Source organism: Acanthaster planci, linkage group LG06, assembly GCF_054643075.1.
Source record: "Acanthaster planci isolate LZ-2023a linkage group LG06, COTS_SCS, whole genome shotgun sequence".
NCBI classification, from domain to species: Eukaryota; Metazoa; Echinodermata; class Asteroidea; order Valvatida; family Acanthasteridae; genus Acanthaster; species Acanthaster planci.
The window spans coordinates 7,265,873-7,285,325 of record NC_141782.1 but is presented as its reverse complement, the minus strand read 5'-3'; the positions used below and the strand labels follow the sequence as shown (position 1 = coordinate 7,285,325).

Below are 19,453 nucleotides of genomic sequence, written 5' to 3'. Positions count from 1 at the left end.
GGTACTCTTCCTCATTATTCACGAATATAATTTTGTGTTGGTACACATTCTCACCTAACGACCTTGTTACGTTTGTACGAAAAATGTTGGGAGGGTGTCCACTCGACAAAAATGTTCTGTCCATCTCTATTTTTGACAGGAACAACCCTAGAAGGGACTTTCGTTATCATTACTACAGCAACAACGGCCGCGAGTGCTCAACCTACCGCCGGGCAGAGACCGATAGGGGTGGTGGGCACCGCTTTATGACTGAGAAGGCCATCTTTGCTCGCTGGGCTCTCCGGTACAACATCTCATTCCGCTATCCAGACTGGAAACTGAACAGGGACAAAGTGTTAGCCGAACTTGATACCCCATTTCTTAACACCGCCAACAGAAACATGTGACGTTTCCGGCAAAGTTGAAGGCTTTCCCACCCGTTGAAATAGGAGATTGAAATAGAGACCTTGAATGGTGTGCTGAATGGGGAAAAAAAGAAAAAAAGCAAGTGCCTAAAACCTGCATAGCCCTAAAACTATATGAAATCCGTGCTAAATCAACGACACGCAACGAACAGATGTCAGGATTCCAAAAATCAGTCATCACGCCAACTTCAAACCCTATTCAGGCATTCAAGAAAGTTTGACTTTTTATGGTCCTGAGCGCACTCAAATGCTGTTTTGGTACTTTTGCTTTTATTTTTGTGTACACAAAACTGACGTCCCAAGTCTACGCTAATTACTCATGTGGAATGTAAAGTTTATTTACAACAAATTATGGTAAATGTATATATTTTATAAAATATCTATAAGTCTGAAGTATTTGCTTAATTTTTTTCTATTGAATTCTGTAAAATAGCTCGCTTCCTTTTTGCAGCGTAATAGTAAAGTTTAACCTAAAACGCACCGCTGAATTTATGTGGTAGTTGATGGTATGCGCTCCTAGGAAAGTAAAAATGCTTTTATTAACTATGGAACTACAAGTTTTGAAAAATCATAAGTTTGGTAAAGATGTTCGTGATCACGAAATGCCTCAAGCAAAGATGACCATACGCTGGTGAGGAAGAGAGGAAAGAAAATATCCTTTCCCGAACTGTGTCCGTTTGAGTGTGATCGAAGTTATACTTAATAAAGTCCATTAAAACTGTAGCAACTCATTCGGAAAAGTCAGCCGTAACATTACAAGTTCAACGCCATGTGATGTACATTTCTTTGGACAATAATTAATATGAAATCAATGTTGTTATGTATATGAGGGCATTCACCAGATGAATTGCATTAAAGGAAACATGCAGTGGACACTTAGCTCAATTTGGTTTTAATGCACATCATTACATGTATGTGTTACAACAACGCAAACGAAATGTACATACTTCTTTTCATCAAAAGTGATAAGAAGGCGGCGAATGTTGCATTCTTAGAACATACTTTGATCAGTATATTTTGGTAGGCGTTATTTTTCTTTTGTCGCACAAGGCACAACTCAAAGAGAATTTATGAATACAAAATTCGTCCTTTACAATTACCCCGACAAAATTTTTATTGGCCATAACTATTTTCTAAACAAGCTCCTTTACGATAAAAAAGTGGAACTTAATCCAGGAAAATGTAGAAAACTTTTATCATTTGAACACAGAGCTACTTGAGAGCTACTACTATTCTGCCTTGGTTGACATCACGTTTTAGTTCATGAATATGGAAAGTTTCATTCACAAAAACCGACATATTGACTTTTTCCCTTTTTACTGCCCCAAAGGAGATGGGAAGTCAGAAGTAACAGGACAAGAAAGTTTCCCAGCCGTATTCAAGTCATAGAAATCCTGTTACATGTCTCCTTCAAAACTCAGCTTGCAAAGTGGATAGATGGACTCCTCGTATGCGGTCATTCCAAAGATATCTGTCATCTCGTAACAGATTTGCCAGATCGATTTTCGATGGCTGATAGAAATCGGTCAGTATCTGCCTGGTTTTCTGAAGCATTGGTTTAATTTGTCTCCGGTTGACGTTGGAGGACCTTTGACTGCATATTCTCGCTATCTCTAAATTATCAAGTCTCCCTGTGTAAGCAATAACATTGAGAGCGTCCTGTGATGTTTTACAGTGTACTTCTATTTTGGCCTCGTATACGGGTCGTAATATACATGGCTTAAGTCTCCCAGAGATTCTCGTAGTTTATAATTTATGAGGAAGCCTTTCCCTTATGAAGACAATTTCTCGAAACGTGATCGCTGAATAATTAATCATGCGACATGGACGCACACTTCTATATTCGCTTAATTAACTATGCAATCGTTTTATTAGCAACAAAGTAATTTTATTTCAGTAATAGATATTGTCGTTATTTTTCACTTACTCAACTGTAGAAAGTCATACAATTTGGGAAGTATGCTAGTGCAGTTGGCGTGCCAATCCTCCAATCGGAGAACCTTGAACTGGTCAGATGGGAAAACTTTCAGCCAATCACGAAGATAAATTGAGTACATGCCGAGGCTCATTCTCTGGAACAAGATTATGATTGCCTTTAGCAATGTATGCACCTTGTCACATTACTTCACAAGGGGACTCGATGAGACAACCCGCTGTATACCAGGCAAGATATGGGACGGAGGGGTACCCCCTTACCTGTCCTATCCCTATACACACTCTAGACTATTGTTACCTAATACATCTCCCCAGAAGTCTGTAAAGAATTCCTGAGATTCCCATCAAACAATGACCAACACAAAGGCGGGGGGTTCTCTCCGTCCCATATCTTGCTTCAAAATGACCCACTGCCATTAATAAACGAGGCAATTACTATGATGTTCTATTCAGGCCACATTATACTGCACGGCGAGAGTTGTTTGGCACTGCGCGATAAGAGATGTTTGGCACTGCGCAATGAGAGTTGTTTGGTATTGCGCAATGAGAGTTGTTTGGCACTGCGCAATGAGAGTTGTTTGGCGCTGCGCAATGAGAGTTGTTTGGCGCTGCGCAATGAGAGTTGTTTGGCACTGCGCAATGAGACTTGTTTGGTACTCGCAATGAGACCTGTTTGGCACTGCTTAATGACAGTTGTTTGGCACTGCGCAATAGGACTTGTTTCACTGTGCGGTGAGTGTTATTTGGCTAATCTAATGGCATTAATTTTGTGCTTTTTGGGAATGATTATAAGGGTGCATTCCACCAAATCGTTGTATTTGTACTCGCGTTTTCATTAATATCCTGTGATCCGACGGGGTTTTTACAATAAGACATGTCATAATCAGGAGGGATTATAGAAGTATTTCTATAAATCCGAATTTAGCAGTGGTAGTTTCTAGTTTGGGCATTTCTTCCACAAAAAGCCCCGAATTGCGGGCCCATCAATGTTGGGATAGAGGTGGGTGGCTTCAGAGTTGAGCGCACAGTTTTACTACTGTTCGGAGAGTATCTACGGGGAAAGGCGTGTAAAAATGTTTTCTTGGCTAACCCCAATAAAATTGAAACGAGAAGTGATCTTGTGGCCGTAATCTTGAATTTGCAGTGAAAAAAAGGGAGGCCAATCCCTTCCCGAGAGTCAACAGGCGGCGCTATTTCGGTCTGACTTTGCACTGTTTTCAATGGTCGCGTATTTGGTGTAGTGCAACCATAAGAGGTCATCAAGTCCATTTTAATATAGCTTTGAAGTTGATCCCTGAAAGTAATCCGCTTCTGGAATCCTTGGGTAGGGAAATTAATGTGCAGAAATTTCGTAAACAAATTTATTTCCATAAACAGAACTTGAATTTTTTCTTCCGTTTTCTTTAATTAAAAATCACCTCAGAAAATGCCTTTGTAAACTATTTCACTAAGCATATTAATTCAAAGAAATTGAAAGCTGCCTGACCTGTAGGGAAATATCTTTCCTGAAATTGATCTCTCACTTCCGTACATCTCAACTACATCACAATCGGGTGACACGGTGTATTCCCGCACACATTAAATGTAACGAAACTATTTTGGGGTAGTCTTTTAGTAGAAACTGGAATTTAAAAAAGGCACGAAAGGAAAAATTTAAAGATCAAAAGTGCGTTTAAGTTCATTCAAAGTTAATTTTTAGGTTCATATCACAACTTATCCTGAGTTTTTGTATTTTATGTGTTTAATTTCTCCCCTCTCCCTCTGTATATATATATATACATATAAATTCCAGACAAAAACCTCTTGGAATTAAAAAAAAATTATCCCAATGGTCATATTTTTGGAATTTCCAGTAAAACAACGACGCCATAAGTTTCCTGAGCGTCACTGGACGGCGCAATTTCTCTTGGATTTTGCGAGGTTATCTATGGGCGCGTATTAGTGTAGTGCAACCTAATTAACAACACCTTGGTCGAGTTCGGGCGGCCTGTTCTTGACACGAGTTTCGTGTTATCGCACTCGAACGCCGGGAACATGAACCAAAAACACTGTTCTTGGAATAGGTTCACACACCACCTCCTCGTCAGGGTTTTACACGAACACACGGAAAAACTCGTGAAATTTGATTTTTGAAAAGCTGCAAAAACTATCGAGATGGATTAAAAGCTGGAAACAATGGAAACTTTCTAAAATTAACGCTAATTTTCCATGACAGAAATGATTTTTAATGGAAAAGAAGTTAACCCAATTATCCAAACATTAACTTTCGAAGAATGCACAAGGACGACGCCATGTTGCTTGCAGCTACAAATAACTAGTACCGATAACCGGTTGTACGTTCCCGGCGTTCGAGCGGCCGAACAACCAATCGAGCTGTTCGTGAACACACGAGAACAAGCCACCCCAACTCAGCCTTACTGCGCCGCTGAACAACACTCATTGCGCTGCCAAACAACTCTCATCGCTCAGTGCATGAACTCTTACCGCGCAGTGCAACAACTCTCACCACGCACTGTACAGAGGCCTGAACAGAACACCCTGATTTACCGCAAAATGCAGGTATTATATCACGAAGCATGCTGGAAGTACAAAAAGCTACCTTTGAACAACTTAAAAAACATTAAAAAATTTTTTGCAAAAAAATTCGAATATTTCATTAAAATAAAACAGTTGCAAAAATACCTCCTTTACTGGAAAAAGTTTTTTTTTTGGCAGTGATCATGCTTCCCGGCAAAAGGGCGTAACCGCTCATGCCCTTCTTCCAGGCACACGACGTAGTAATATAACATGGTCTTTAGATTTACGTAAGCGGTGTTAAGGCCAAGACTAGACGCTATGCCACTGCCGTGCCGAACTCAATTCGAATGAGTGTGGCAAGAGTACGGCGGCAACAACGCGACAGTTACGCTAAACGTCGAACTTACGCCCGTTTAAAACGTCGTGTTATGCCTTGTCGAATACAACAAAATCGAGGAAAACGTTTGAAACGGGCCACAGCACGGCATACCCTATCGAGCTAAAGGGCTTGTCGAGCCGAATCGCGCTAAACGCCGTGCTATTGCCGTGCCGAACTTTACAACATTGGATCATTTGAGTTCGGCACAGCTGCTGCAGTAGCACAGCGTACAGCCTTGGCCTTACACATGTTGGGTCGTAGATACTGAACGAGGGGGAAAAACCAGTCGCGCTCGCGCGCGTGAAATAGTGGGTATGCTGTAAAGAGTTTGAATTTGCCCTGTTTTGTGAGGTTTGTTTCCAATTGAAAAGATATTTTGAAAGGTCAATTTATTTCATGGCCAAGTTTGCAGCGTTAAGGCGTTTTTCCATATCATAGCAAATATGCGTTGCGTGCACGATGCGTTCATGCGTTTCACTAACTTTCACAGACACGAAATCAACGCCATTAACGTATCACTTGTGTGTGTTGCGTTCGGCCGTCGGGGAGCGATTGTCAGAGGTGTTGATACGCATATGGAAAGGCGTCTGTAAAGCCTTCTGCTGGTTGCGGCAACTATGCTCACGTCAATTCCTGGAATCGATGGTGGTTACTTCTGCGTTTTCGTTTAGTACTATAGGATTTTGCTTTAAGAGCCTCGTTTACTAATGGCGGGTGGGTACATGTACCTGTAAATCGGACCCTTTACAAAAGAAGAAAACAAAAAAAGATTGTAGACTGGTTCCCGTCATGTACACAGTCTAGTCTCCAGACGTCTTACAGACGTCCTCCGAATTGAGGGACTGGTAGCAGGTAATAGACCTTTCACTTATAAATCATAATTATGCACGCATACGCACAAATGGCCTTGGCGGCAGGGGCCATTGAAAATGTACAGGGGTGCGATTTTGATCACTTTCTCTCAGGTTTTTTGGCTTTGTTCAGTTATTCCCCCAGAAAATCCCATTAAATCGTTTTTGCTATAGTTTGTAATCTAAGCGGGATTTTTCACTCTTAATCTCGTGCGCACAGGAAAAATCACGATCGGTACATTACGGAGCACTAAAATGCCGCTTAGATTAGAAACTAATAGCAAAAACGATTTCATGGAATTTTCTGAAGAAAAAATGAACATAGGCAGAAAACCTGAGGAAATGATGAAAGTCACATCCTCCTGTACATTTTCAATGGCCTTTGCCGCCAAAGCCATTTGAGCGCATGCGTGCACAATTACACGAAATAGAGCGGTAACTCAAGAGGGCGGGTATTCACACGTAATAGGGCATCCTCACAAACAGCACCAAGACAAATATGGAAGAAAAGAGAAATAATTGTATCATACTACAATGCTGAGGAGTAGTAGATTTAACAATCTTACCGTACGAGTTTCATTCTGAAGAGCGTAAGTGCAGGTGCGATAATCCAAGGGTTTCCTAAGGCAGGACTGGAACTTGGCAATGAACTTCATGACATAGTCATGGAAAATCGATGGGCCTTTGTGATAGTCGTAGCTATTAAAGTAATTGAAGTCTGAATACAACCTAGCGGCCAGAGACATAGGCAAAAAGGAAACTTTATATCTTTTGTTATTTACATTTTACATTACATCACTTTTTTATAATGGTAGGTCCTAAAAAGATAACCATCTGTATAGAGCCTATTTCACAGACCCGCTACACTGAAACATTCACATCGGAGCAAAACAGGTTCAGATAAGACAATCTGTATTTCTTATCTGAACTGACAGGCACCTGACCTGTGTTCTTCTAGGTATCTGATATTGGCCCATAGAGGTAGCTGTGTGGTAAAATTTTCCCAAAGAATTCGCCGAATAACTAGTTTCCTATTTTTTCTGTTCCTCCGATTAACTACTGCACCATGACAGTTTTATGAAATTATGCAGCCTTAACAAAGTCATATTTGGCAGATATAATTTTCTGCTTCAGCCAAAAATATAAAGCCCTATGAACATCTGCTCCATTTTTCAAACATGCTTACTTACCGATCAACAGGGTCTCTGAGTATCACTATAAACCGAGCATCTGGGAGGATCGTTCCAATTATTTCAGACAGAATGTGCGGTGGCTGTATGTCCGATGTGTGGGACAGACGCCGCCATTCTATGATATCCCAGAGGGTTGAAGCCGACGAATCTCCTGTTGAGGAAGAGACAAAGAAGGGATGTCAATTAACCTTTCACTAATAAATTCCTAATTCTGCACACATGCCCACAAATGGCCTTGGCGGCAAGGGCCTTTGAAAATGTACGGGGGTGTGATTTTGATCATTTTCACTCAGGTTTTCTGGCTTTATTTTTTTCTCCTCAGAAAATCCTATTGGATCGTTTTGTTATAGTTTGTAATCTAGGCGGGATTTTTCACGCTTAATGTCGTGTATACACACAGGGAAAATCACGATTGTGTCTTTTTACAGAAAAAAATCCTGATTTGATTAGAAACTAATAGCAAAAACGATTTAATGGGGATTTCTGAAGAAAAAATGAACAAGTGCAGAAAAAATGATAATAAGCGCATTGAGACATTCCATGATTCTTCTTCTTATCATGAAAACCTGAGAGAAAATGATCAAAATAGCACCCCTGTACATTTCCAATGGCCCTTGCCGCCAACAAAAATGCCTTGGAAACATTTTGTCCAATTAGCATATTGAAATTTCAGGATAATAAAAAGACAAACGGGCCTATACGTTTTGCGGAAGTGGGGCAAACAGATTAGGGTTAACATTGGAACCGTGCCTTCAAAATATGCAATACTTACCGATGATAATGTTTGGATCCGGACCATTTTTAAGCCTTGGTGCGATGTTGATGGACTGCTTGTTGAGGTACATTTTTAGGCTTACTACACGAACATGGGCAAAACATAAGGTCTTGATTTAACAATTCAGTACACTCCGGAAAGGTCTTTTCAGAAAGAAAATATTCGGATTGCTGGCGAAGCAGCCCAAAGTCGATGTAAAACTGTTGTTCCCAATTTTTCAGTGAAGGATATTTTACAAAAAAAGGGGGGAATCCTGGATGTAGGTTTTAATAAAGGCTTGTACCTCCACGGAAGCGATGCCGTGTCCACCAATGCGGTTCCTTTACAGTCGTTTTGATCACCTGCGGATGTCCATGTAATTTTGCGTAGAGGTCGGTCGTACCTGCCTTGGGCATACCGGCAAGAAAGAAATATGGCATGCATCGCAGGGTACTGGTAGTTCCAGTTAGGGCCATATCTGGTCGACCAGAAATGGAATGCCTGTTCCACCAGCATGGGTTCTTGAACTTGATGAGAAATTGCTCCGGCACCCCATCGAAAATCTGGTTTTAGAGAATCCCATTGCCTTGAACATGAACTCAGAAACACATAAGACAGTTCAGCTATTCCTACCGGTCATGTGGTCGGTCTATTAAACAGTTGATAAACCACAGGCTAGCTTTGCGTCACGCTCGCGCCAATCTCCATGTACAGATACTATTTACGACTGGTCGGGAGAGGAACATACCATTGACTCAGTGCGGAAAGGTCATTACGACAAAAACCTAAAAACAATCTGAGGGCCAGCTCACACAATTTCACAAGCTGCGTTGGCGGATTCTAACTCGATAGGTAGGTAGCAGGTTCTGTCACGCAATGGCCGATGATTGGTTCAACATTATTAGCACTAAAAAGTGCACTCATTGTCAAAAGCACCTTTATAAGGCATAGTAGCGGCAAAATGTTATTTGCTGTTTTTCGTTTAAGGTTTGCATCACATTTTTACTGATGCATGAACGTCGCGATTGAAAGTTATTTAATCAACAGGATATTTCACCAGTAATATGTTAGGGCGCCCTCTAATGATGCACAGACTTTTAGGTCAAAGGTGAAAATTCCTCATGATTCTGATGATCCGCAAAGTATTTCTCACGTACCTTAATTTGCCCCTCAAACAATGTAAAAATTAACAAAGTTTCAAAGTTCCAATTTTTGTCACATTTGATTCAACACAATCCGTAAGTTTGTAGATTTATGTAAGGTGGAAACTTATGACAAATCTAGAGGATTTTGGGTATATTCAGTGACCTAGTTTCGCGAAAGGTTTTGTGCATTTTATGGTTGGATAACTCGAGACAAGTTGCACATAATACCACGAAACATTTATGAGCAAGATGCATAGCTGTATTTATTTTCCATTGGTCAATGATTCATGGATGCAGTTAGAGAAGCCGGTTCGCTACTTTCAAAAGCCAGGCTCAAGGGGCAGTGTGGGTTCAGTTTCCAGATGGAAAGAGGCCAAGGCCAAGCAGATGCTGCACGTCTCAAGGCAAACGTTGGCACAGGAAAGCCTGAGACTTGAGCAAAGGATGAAGCAGCTAGATGAAGGCTGATAACAGTTACAGCAAGCCGAGCAGCAACTGCAGTTTTGTGAGAATGAAGTTAGGGAGGAGGAAGGTTGCACGGAGGAACAAGCTGTGAAAGAGTTACCAGAGCAGGATCCAGCTACTGCTGTGGGAGTTTCTGAGCCGGAATCTTCTCCAGTATATGATGCACCTCCATCTACCAACAGTTACGCCACAATGAGCAATGCTGAAGCCGATTCGACAAGTCTTGCACAGTTGGTCCAGGCCATGACTTTGGCCATCAATACACCTAAGCCTGCTCTGCTCTCCTTCAGTAATGATCCTGCAAACTACTCTCCAGATTCATTCACAATTTTGATGTGAACATTGCTAGCCAGGTTCAAGAAGACAGGGTAAGGCTCACTTACCATATTCAGTTCTGCAAGGGAAAAGCAAGGGACAGTATTGAGAATTGCCTGTTGATGGAGGAGAGTGCTGGATACAAATTATTTAGGGAAATTCTTCGTGACCAGTTTGGTCAGCCACACATCATCACTCACTCCTTGATCCGTAAAGTCACAGATAGACAACCAATCAGGCCAAATGAGGGAGCTGCATTGTGGGAGCTTGCCCGTCAGATGAGAAAATGTCAAGTTAGGCCAGCCGTCGGTTGTCACAGATTGGATACTCAACACATATATAGGAACAGTTCTGACAACCTCCTCAAGGTACAGCGGCTGTTGCTTATACACCTTCAGTCTTTGGGCTCAATAAAAGAATTCAGATCATGATTCAATTAAGGTTCTGTCAAGCCAAAGTTCTCACACATGACCGACTTCATCGAACAGAAATCAAAGACAGCAAGTAAGATGTATATGGCCAGAACATTGGAGAAAATGTTCGAGCAGACAAGATGCCACAACCAAGCTTGAGGCAAGCCAGCAAAGGTGACCACTCTTGCCACACAAGGTTTTGACGCTGTTGAAAAAGCAAATGAGTCGAGTCATCCTCAACGAGGGAACTACTGTATATGTGCCACTGTGTCATTGCTGTTCTCAATCACACACATTGAAGGAATGCAAAGAATTTCGGCAAAGGTCTTATGACAATAGGCCGAAGTTTGTTCGAAGCAACAACTTAGTTGACAACTGCTACCGACCACACACATGGCTAAAGGGTGCATGCTGAAACCAACATGTAATGTCAAGGGCTGTACATGGAAACACCAATCGCTGTTACATCCTCCGCACAGAGACAACAAAGGCTCAAAGGAAGAAGGTACCAAGACGTCCATTCCCAGTTCTGCAGACAGGGCCTGGGACAAGCATAAGAGTCACACTGCAAGTAAGCCAAATGGCAATCAAAATGAAAATGTCAATGCAACGTTACTACAGCTTCTACAAAGAGGGTGTGCCTATAAGAGTTGTTCTGGTCACAGTGAAGGGAAGGGTAAAGGAAGTTCAGACATGGGCACTTTTAGACAGTGGGAGTGATACATCGCTCTGTGGCAGAAGGTTGCTGGAACAACTTGACTTCAAAAGCGTGGAAAGAAAATCAGCCTCACTACTGTCAACAATGAGCACAGCTGGTGCCGAAGTAAGCCTGACAGTGAAAGACCTGGAAGGAGAAGAGATAATTGACATACCCAAAGTGTGGACTGTTGACAAGCTGCCAGTATTTGACAACTCAGCGAGCATACGATGCTGCGACAACATTATTTGCAGGTCGCACCAATGTTGTGACTAAAACATTTGGAAATTACATTTTATTACAGCATACAATTATTATACAAAATGAAATAAAAGAAAAGAAAATAACGTTGTGATAACATTATTCAAATGCCCCAAATTTGATGTTAATCATTGGCATGTTAAATGTTCTCTAATTGTTATTATTTGAAACAGGTTTTATCGCAAAAACATATTTGCTAAAGTTATATGTTCACGACATTATTTAGAAGTCATCAAATTTGTACCCCAATGTAGTGAGAATATTATCTTCACGTGTTTTATAGCAGTGCTAAAGATATTTAAAGCTGTTATGACGATATGATGTGGTGATAATAAAATTCTTAAAACATTTTTTAAATCTTTGAAAAGACGAAACCACCACATGAATATTTTAAGGTGTTGAAGTGGATGTGATTTTTTCCACCAGTTATCCAGTTTAACTGTCACCCAAACCCACGGTCCACCTCTCAATAAATTGTTGACCCCAAATATCACATCCCATAGACACTTGTAAAGTCCATGCTACCATCGACTTGATATTTAGGGAACGCGACAGGATGTTCACACAATGTACTTGTAAAACTGTAGCTAAAACGATAAATTATCACAGCTAGCTGAACTGCTGACATTTCCATAAGTTAAATGAACACCATAAATTATTATTTATAACATAAATGGATGTATGAGACTCATTTTTAAAATGAGATAAACGAAGCATATTGATCTCAAAAGTCATGTTAACATAGTCGTTTCGTTTCTGATATGTTTTGATGTGTTGGAATCTTTCTCATTTTACAGTTAAGGGGCGTTGAGCAAATATAAAATATTTCAAACTTTCTAATATTCCATCGACGTTTGGGTCTACGGAAGTATCAATAATGTTTACAGATTGCCGTTTAAGTATCACACAATAATATTCGAAACGGTTTGATCAACAAGGATTTTGATACAGGGCCTACATGTATAATACTGAAAAACATCGTTTTCACATTTCAGTTTATTATATGTTTTGCTGATATGTACGAACTGTTATTCGTAAGTACAGCAAATAATGTCAAACACATCTCAACTATTTTCATTACATATATTAAGGAGAATTATGATTTATATGTTTTTACTGTGTATGTAATTATATAGCACAAATATTATTTGAGAAGTCCACAATTACCATTCTGAAAAATATCCATTTTCAATTGCATGCAATGAAAATGTTTTTACTGTTTAATTCCATGAAAGAATATTTCAGAATACTATACTTAACAGGAACGTTGTGACAGTTGGTCGGTGTTGTATGACAGTGTTTTGCGTGTTATTATTATGATGTACTATTACTGTGTTGCTTTGACTTCAATTTACATATTGATCCTAAGTGGCTTGGTTATCAAGCGTTGCTGCAATTTGTCACATCTGTCATAAAAAAATTCAGTTTTGCTCAATAGTGATATGTTGTAGAAGTTTATGATTAAAAGTTCCACAGATACAAATTGGCTCAAAATAGTATAGCTCATCCAACACAATTTTCTGTTGGTGTTTACTGTGAATAAGGAGGACAGAGTTATAGCACCATAAAATACGATCTTAAGACAGACTACATTATAGAGAGTTGTCGCATATAGGAAGCAGAAAAAAACCCATTTATTTACGAGGCGCTACACACGTATGTTTCCTTTTTCAACTTAGTTTTGCTTATTGTTCAGAGTGGTACATTGGAACCCCAGTGAGCTTTCGCGATGGAAACGAGACGTTTGATGGATGATTTTGTTAGTCAATGATCTTATGTTATCAAATATGCAGTTGCCTTCTTCGAGAGGTGGAAATTTATTTATTTCCTCTCTTCCCGTGAAACAAATCAGTATACTCTTGCAATTGAGGTTTTCACAGGAATGTGAAACACATAAATGTGAAGCCTCCGTTTAACTAAGTCATCCTGATGGTCATTAGCTTGCAATTTTTTTAAAGCGAGATTCACAAACTTAAAAATCAGGTTCGCTGTGATTTTATTCTGTCACAGCAATACCTTGCTTAACCGAAAGTCCAGCTGATATTCGAATAGTGCAGAATTTAGTAGGGTTTAATGGTGTCGATAAAAATCAGTTTATGATAAGGAACGATACTCACTTCTAATGACGCTGTTGCATGAAATGGCTCAATATCTCTGTAAAAATTCTTTTTGCACTTTTGGCTTTTCCATGTGTGTCATTACAAACGTCCATTGCAAATATATATGTGGGGTTTATCTTCAGGAAAACCCCTACAAGAAATATTTTCAACGGTTTATGTTGTACTCTATGTTGGCAACACGCGGTGCGGCGTCTCCATGTGAGACTACGGCATGCACAAGTATCGAACACTGGCTACGGCTCTCCACCGCTGCCTGTTTTGATCAAAATTCGAAGCCATATCGTAGGAGGCAGGACCGGATTATGGCTACCCCTGTCATGCGCCGCTCCATACAATCTCATACAAGATCATGTATAACTAAATTGATACACCGGCAGTGATGGGTGAACATACGTGTACACCTATTTGTGTATTGATTAATATGCGTTTCAATTTCAGGAGTGAATGACAGATTACACTTCTGACAAAACTGGTTTCATTCGTTTCAGAAACCAGTGTAAAATTAGGATTTGAATGAAACTGTGCGTTGTTTGGAAAACAGACAAGAAGTGCTGACTTCAGCGGATTGCAAATGTCATGGGGTCATATGACCTTATTTTTGATTTTTTTTTAGTGTTATAGCAATATGATTTAATTTAAACATTGCCCAAACTTTTCGTAAAAAATCATAAAAATGTCATTAAAATGTTTTTAAGATCAGTCGCTATAACGTCATTTCAAAATATAATGACAATATTGCCATTAACACATCATTTTCATGTGTTAATATCATGCTAACCCCCATCGGAAAGATGTTTCGCCAACGATATTCCTTAATATCATTAAAATGTTAATAAAATGTTTCTGAGACCATGTCACCATAACTTTTTTGTAGAATACTATGAAAACATTAGGCATAACATGTCTATCACCTTCTAAAAACATCAATGTGTTTGCTGGGAACAGCTTCCCCAGGAAAGAAGACGTCACACTGTAGCCACACTTAAATGGAAACAACTTTCCCAAGAACATCGAGAATCAAGTTATGTTGCTGATAGGAGTAGACGTCCGAGAAGTTTTCTGGGTTCTGGAGAAGAGACGTGGTAAGTAAAAGGAGCCCTATGCTGTCCGGTCTTTGCTTCTGGGGCCAACAACCTCGACCAAGAAACAGTCAAGTTTCATTGTAAATCATATTCTGCATGAAGACAATTTGCTACAGCGAGCAGTTGAGAAATTCTGAGAGACAGACTTCGGTGGCCAGATGGTTGATGTTGAAGCTGCTGACTTGGTAGAAGATAAGCGAGCAAAGAGCATCATGGAAGAAACAGTGACAAAGGTTGAAGGTCACTACCAGGTCAGTCTACCATGGCATTGCCAGAATCCAAGTTTGCCAGACAACCGCACTCTTGCTGAGTTAAGAGTAAAGTCATTAAAGAGGCCACTTCAACGAGACCCCAGTCTTTACGAGAAGTATAAGAAAACCCTCGATGTCTACTTTGAGAAAGGGTGTGCAAGGGAAACATCTCCATCGAGGCGTCCCTGTCTCACACCTGAGACTACCACTGATGAGCAGCCACCAAGAGGTGTAGAAATGGCAACAGTACGACAGGCAGTACGGTATCTACCCCAACCATCCAGTGTTTCACCCACAAACCCCAGACAAACTCGGGGTGGTATTTGATTACAGTGCCAAGTACAAGGGTGTGTCACTGAATGACCAGTTGCTCCCTTAAGGACCAGTTTTCACGAATAATCTGGTAGGTGCACTGATGTAAATTAATTTAGGATTTTTTGCCCTGCCCGACGTGCATTTTAACACTGTATGCTCAGTGTATGCCCCCTAGGGCTTGTGAAAAACCACAAGCGTATTCGGGTGGGACTCAAACCCACGACCTCCTGCTCCTGGAAGAATTATTTCAAGCTAACATCTGATTCGAACCAGCCAGCCGACACCGGCAGTGAAGTTGAATCAGCTAATCCAGAGGGAGATGTGCCTGCTCATCATAGAGACAGTATGTTGGACAGACTACATCAGTTCTTCAGTATATTCGAATGAGTCGCAGGTTTCATACGTTTGTAGCGAACCATGTTGCAAAGATACAGAATGGATCTGACCCATCCCAGTGGCTGGCACCAGCAAGCTCGGTGGTCGAGTGTTTAAGGCGTCTGCACTAGTAAGCAGGAGGTCTTGGGTTCGAGTCCCACCCAAGTACTTCTTGGCGTCATTCATCCTGCCAGCAAAGATTCTTCTTCAAGATGTGTGTCCCAAGGGCTGTGGCTGGGATGAAAAGATAGAGGAACGTGAGATGATGAGATGGAAGCGATGGCTGGATGACCTACCAAGGCTGATGGGTATTATTTTGGGTTCTGAAAGGAGCATGTACCGTGAGGCGAGTGATTGGAAGGCGTTTCCCGTGTAAGAGGAGAATGCACCCAGCTGTCAACACCCCAGAGAAGCCACCCTTTGTATACGTTGGGGTGGATTATTTTGGTCCACTTTATGTGAAACAGTGGCGCAGTCATGTCAAAAGATATGGATGCACTTTCCCCTGCCTCAGAGTGAGGGCTTTACACATAGAGATTACTCACTCACTTGACACAGATGCATTCATAAATACCCTTTGGCGGCTCATCAGTTGGACAGGTGCACCTGAAAAGATCATAAGTGACAATGGGACCAACTTCACAGGTGGGGAGCGTGAGCTTCGAGAATATCGTATCCCTGAACCAGTAGAAGATCGGAGATTTTCTTCAGTCGAACGGCAGTTCAGTCCCGGCCCCCAAAAGCAAGTCACATGGGAGGTGTTTGGGAATGTATGGTGCGTTCCATTTGTAAGATCCTGAAGAATGTACTTCAAGCTAGAGCACATGGTGTGTGATGAGATACTACTTACTGTGGTTGCTGAAGTGGAGGCTAATGCGAGACCACTTATTACCCAGCTCAGCCTGGACCCCAGAGACGAGGAGCCATTGACACCAAACCATTAATTTCTGTCGAGACCGAGTCCCAGCACCCACCTGGAGTATTTGTGTAGATGGATTGTTATGGTCAGCACGGGTAATGACAAGCACAATTCCTCGCAGACTAGTTCTGAAGGCAGTGGAAGGGAGGATACCTACCACTTTTTATAGCTATGTCAGAAGTGGACCCAGGCTAAGCAAGATCTGGAGGTGAACAACCTGGTGCTAGTTGCTGGAGACGGTGAGCCCTGTGGACAGCGGCCGCTGGGCAAAGTGACGCAAGCCTACCCAGATAGGACAGGAAAGGTTCGACAGATGGAGGTGAGAGAACGCCATAAGTACCTCAAGCGCCCCATTGCCAACCTTTGGCCAACTCTTAGGCCAAATAGGTTCCCGCCTCGCCACACGCATGCAAAAGAATGCGTAATGGAGTGTGGCAACCAGTCTATTCATCCCAGGGGAACCGTATATGTACGTGACCTCACGCATCGAAAAAAACATCGATGTTGCAAGATTTCTTCAAGTTAATTCTCAGAACATGGTATCTTGTATGTGTGTATATTCTGTGTTCATGAGTTTATTTTAGGCTGTTTTGCTCGTACAAAATTTCGTGCCGTGGCGCGCCGACGTTTATCCGCGGCCCACCTGTCTGGATGCATCGACAATTAACAACGATGTGCACAGAATTGTGTAGGCCTATCGCTTTGAAAAAACTAGAGAAGGATGAGAAATAAACCCAATGCTAGTCCAACCATATGCATTAATTCACCATGGACAACGCAGTCGACATTAATTTAGTGAATGGGGGAGAGTTTTCTAGAAACACGTATAACTCCATGCCGTTTGTGGAACTCCTCTCTGGACCATTCTTTGGAGAGGCTTGTGCTTGTAACACCCTCGAGCAAGGACGGGGCGAAGTGGGTATAGGGCGAAGTGGGAATGGGGCAAAGTGGTTTGGGGCGACGTGGAAATTGGGCGGAGTGCTTGTATTTTATGATCCCATCATATTGCAAAAAGCAGCACTTTATTTCATATCCTGTGTTTTGAAGTTAGGGTTTGCCGCTTAAAGGTGTAGAAAAATGAACAGATTCAATGCGGCCTGTTCATGTTTTGGCAACATGCTAGTGTTTTGTTGTTATTAAATTGTTGATTCTTCTTCTAAGGTTTGCATCACATTTTTACTGATGCATGTATGTCGCGATTGAAAGTTATTTGATCAACAGGGTATTTCACCAGTAATCTGTTAGGACGCCCTCTGGTGATTCACAAACTTTTGGGTCAAAGGTGAAACAGGGCCTACCTGTATTTATTTTCCAGTGGAAAATGATTTATTGGATTTCTTATAATTGTTACTAAGTTAGTTAGATGTACATGTTTAAATGTTTGTTGTTGCAGTGAACCCCAAAATATTGTATCATCACCAATCACCATCAACAAATGTAGCACCACCACCGACACCTAATCTTCGCTAAGGCCTGCCAGCCTACCACCAACTTTGTAAGCTGTACATGTACATGTAGTAGTAATCAGTAACTCCTGCCTCATGCCATGTCATGTGACACTTGTTAATTAAAGGTATCAGACCATATGGTGTGTTCATGAGCTTATGTAGCAATGGTTCCTGAGGATACAGGCATTGATAATAAAACATTACTACACGTACAGCATAATGTACTACCAACGAGGGCAGATCCAGATCAACTAGTCGGGGTGGGGATGAGTGACGTATCCAGCGGGGGGGGGCAGGGGACAACTTGCCTCCCTAGCGATTTTTTTTTACTTTTTTATGTTTTTGTATCAAACATTTATTGCTTTTTCAATCAAATATTGCACAAAACCCTTAGAAAATAATACCACGGAATAAAAGCAAGTATGTTGGGACCGTTAGTTAAGCTTTGATATTTTTCTCCCCCCAACATCATGTTTAATGTATTCGCTTTCGAATTGCCCCCCGGCAAAACCTGGATACGCCCCAGAGGGGTAGTTTGGTAGGGGTGGGGTAAAATCACAATATTTTCATGTTATCTTTTATCATCTTTCTGCGAGGTGATGATTTACATTTGAGGGCTTTTTACAGACTTTGGGAAGGAAGCAGTATTACATGAGCCAACAAATCGTCTTTCTCTCATTACATGTGTGTAAAAGTTGTTGAGGTTCTTTTGGGGGGGAGTACATGGCCCCGTTGGCCCCTGGATCCACCCTTGACTAGCAACTGACTTACTTGAGGAGCAAGTTTGTACAAAGCCTGCGACAAATTTCTTGAGGCAGAGCCAAGCCGTGGTGCGCCTTCGTCTTCAGACATTACTTTTGTGCCGCTGGAGCTGTTTTTACCGCCTTTCTTTTCCGCAACATCATCATCATGGAAACTATTACGGAGCCGGTTCTCTAGTGGTGTCTTGCTCGTGTAAACACGCTTAAGCACGTTAATATCTGGTCGTGCCAGAGGCGTGCTTTCACTGGGGCTGCCTAGGTAAGTTGGCGGAACGGAGGGTTCCTCGCGAGGCTCAACTATTGCTACCCGGACATCACCCTCGTTGGACTCCTCATTCCTAAAGTCATGTTGGCGTTGAAATTCTTGTCGCGGGTTTCCATTCTCTTTGACTCCTATTTTCAACAACACGGCCTTTTGATGTCGAGCGGGTGAACTTATGTTGAGGTCATCCAAAAGCATTTTTATACCGAAGAGTACGCAGACTGTAACCACTACAAAGAAGAAATTCTTCTGGAGCTGAAATTATGAAGACACGGGAAAAGCGGGGAATCAGTTAAATATTTAGCACAGGTTCATAATAGGCGCCGCACTTTTTTCTCGACTCTTGACAACAGTGTAGGGTGCACTTTATCCAACCCAAACCAACATACGTTAAAAACTCACCTTCATGATGGTTTCATGTCCTAACCAAGTCCAGAAGTTTAATTTCCTACCGCGTCAGGATCATTCAAGAATTGATTGTCATGCGAATGCAAATCGAGGAGATTCAGGAGATTAAGCCATTCTCTTGAAATGTGGAGTGCATACACAGTTTAATTACAGCACGGCAGTGTTTGACTTCAGTAGGCAATC

The 19,453-nt window shown here is 41.4% G+C and overlaps 2 protein-coding genes across 4 annotated transcripts in view; one reads left to right on the top strand and one right to left on the bottom strand.

Annotated features, from left to right (window-relative positions):
* LOC110980031 (alpha-N-acetylgalactosaminide alpha-2,6-sialyltransferase 6-like) overlaps positions 1-1,289 on the top strand; it is a 10,283-nt gene extending 8,994 nt beyond the window's left edge. For all 3 annotated transcript variants that reach the window (XM_087138200.1, XM_087138201.1, XM_022236303.2), the window contains one exon: positions 140-1,289. In XM_087138200.1, the coding sequence (XP_086994326.1) occupies positions 140-386 (247 nt within the window). In that variant the 3' untranslated portion in view covers positions 387-1,289. The remainder of the gene's footprint in view (positions 1-139) is intronic.
* LOC110980029 (carbohydrate sulfotransferase 15-like) lies at positions 1,281-19,453 on the bottom strand. The gene is made up of 8 exons (XM_087138199.1): positions 19,265-19,453; positions 18,611-19,117; positions 8,338-8,596; positions 8,052-8,135; positions 7,277-7,430; positions 6,653-6,815; positions 2,332-2,476; positions 1,281-2,035 (listed from the first exon to the last, which is right to left on the bottom strand). The coding sequence occupies exons 1-8, from the start codon at positions 19,268-19,270 to the stop codon at positions 1,815-1,817; spliced, it is 1,539 nt and encodes a 512-aa protein (XP_086994325.1). The 5' UTR covers positions 19,271-19,453; the 3' UTR covers positions 1,281-1,814.

Coding starts and splice junctions, on each gene's coding strand:
- LOC110980029 (XM_087138199.1), bottom strand. Junction 8,136..8,337: donor ACGGCATCGCTTCCGTGGAG/GTACAAGCCTTT, acceptor ATGTTCGTGTAG/TAAGCCTAAAAATGTACCTC. Junction 2,036..2,331: donor GTATGACTTTCTACAGTTGA/GTAAGTGAAAAA, acceptor TTGCTTACACAG/GGAGACTTGATAATTTAGAG.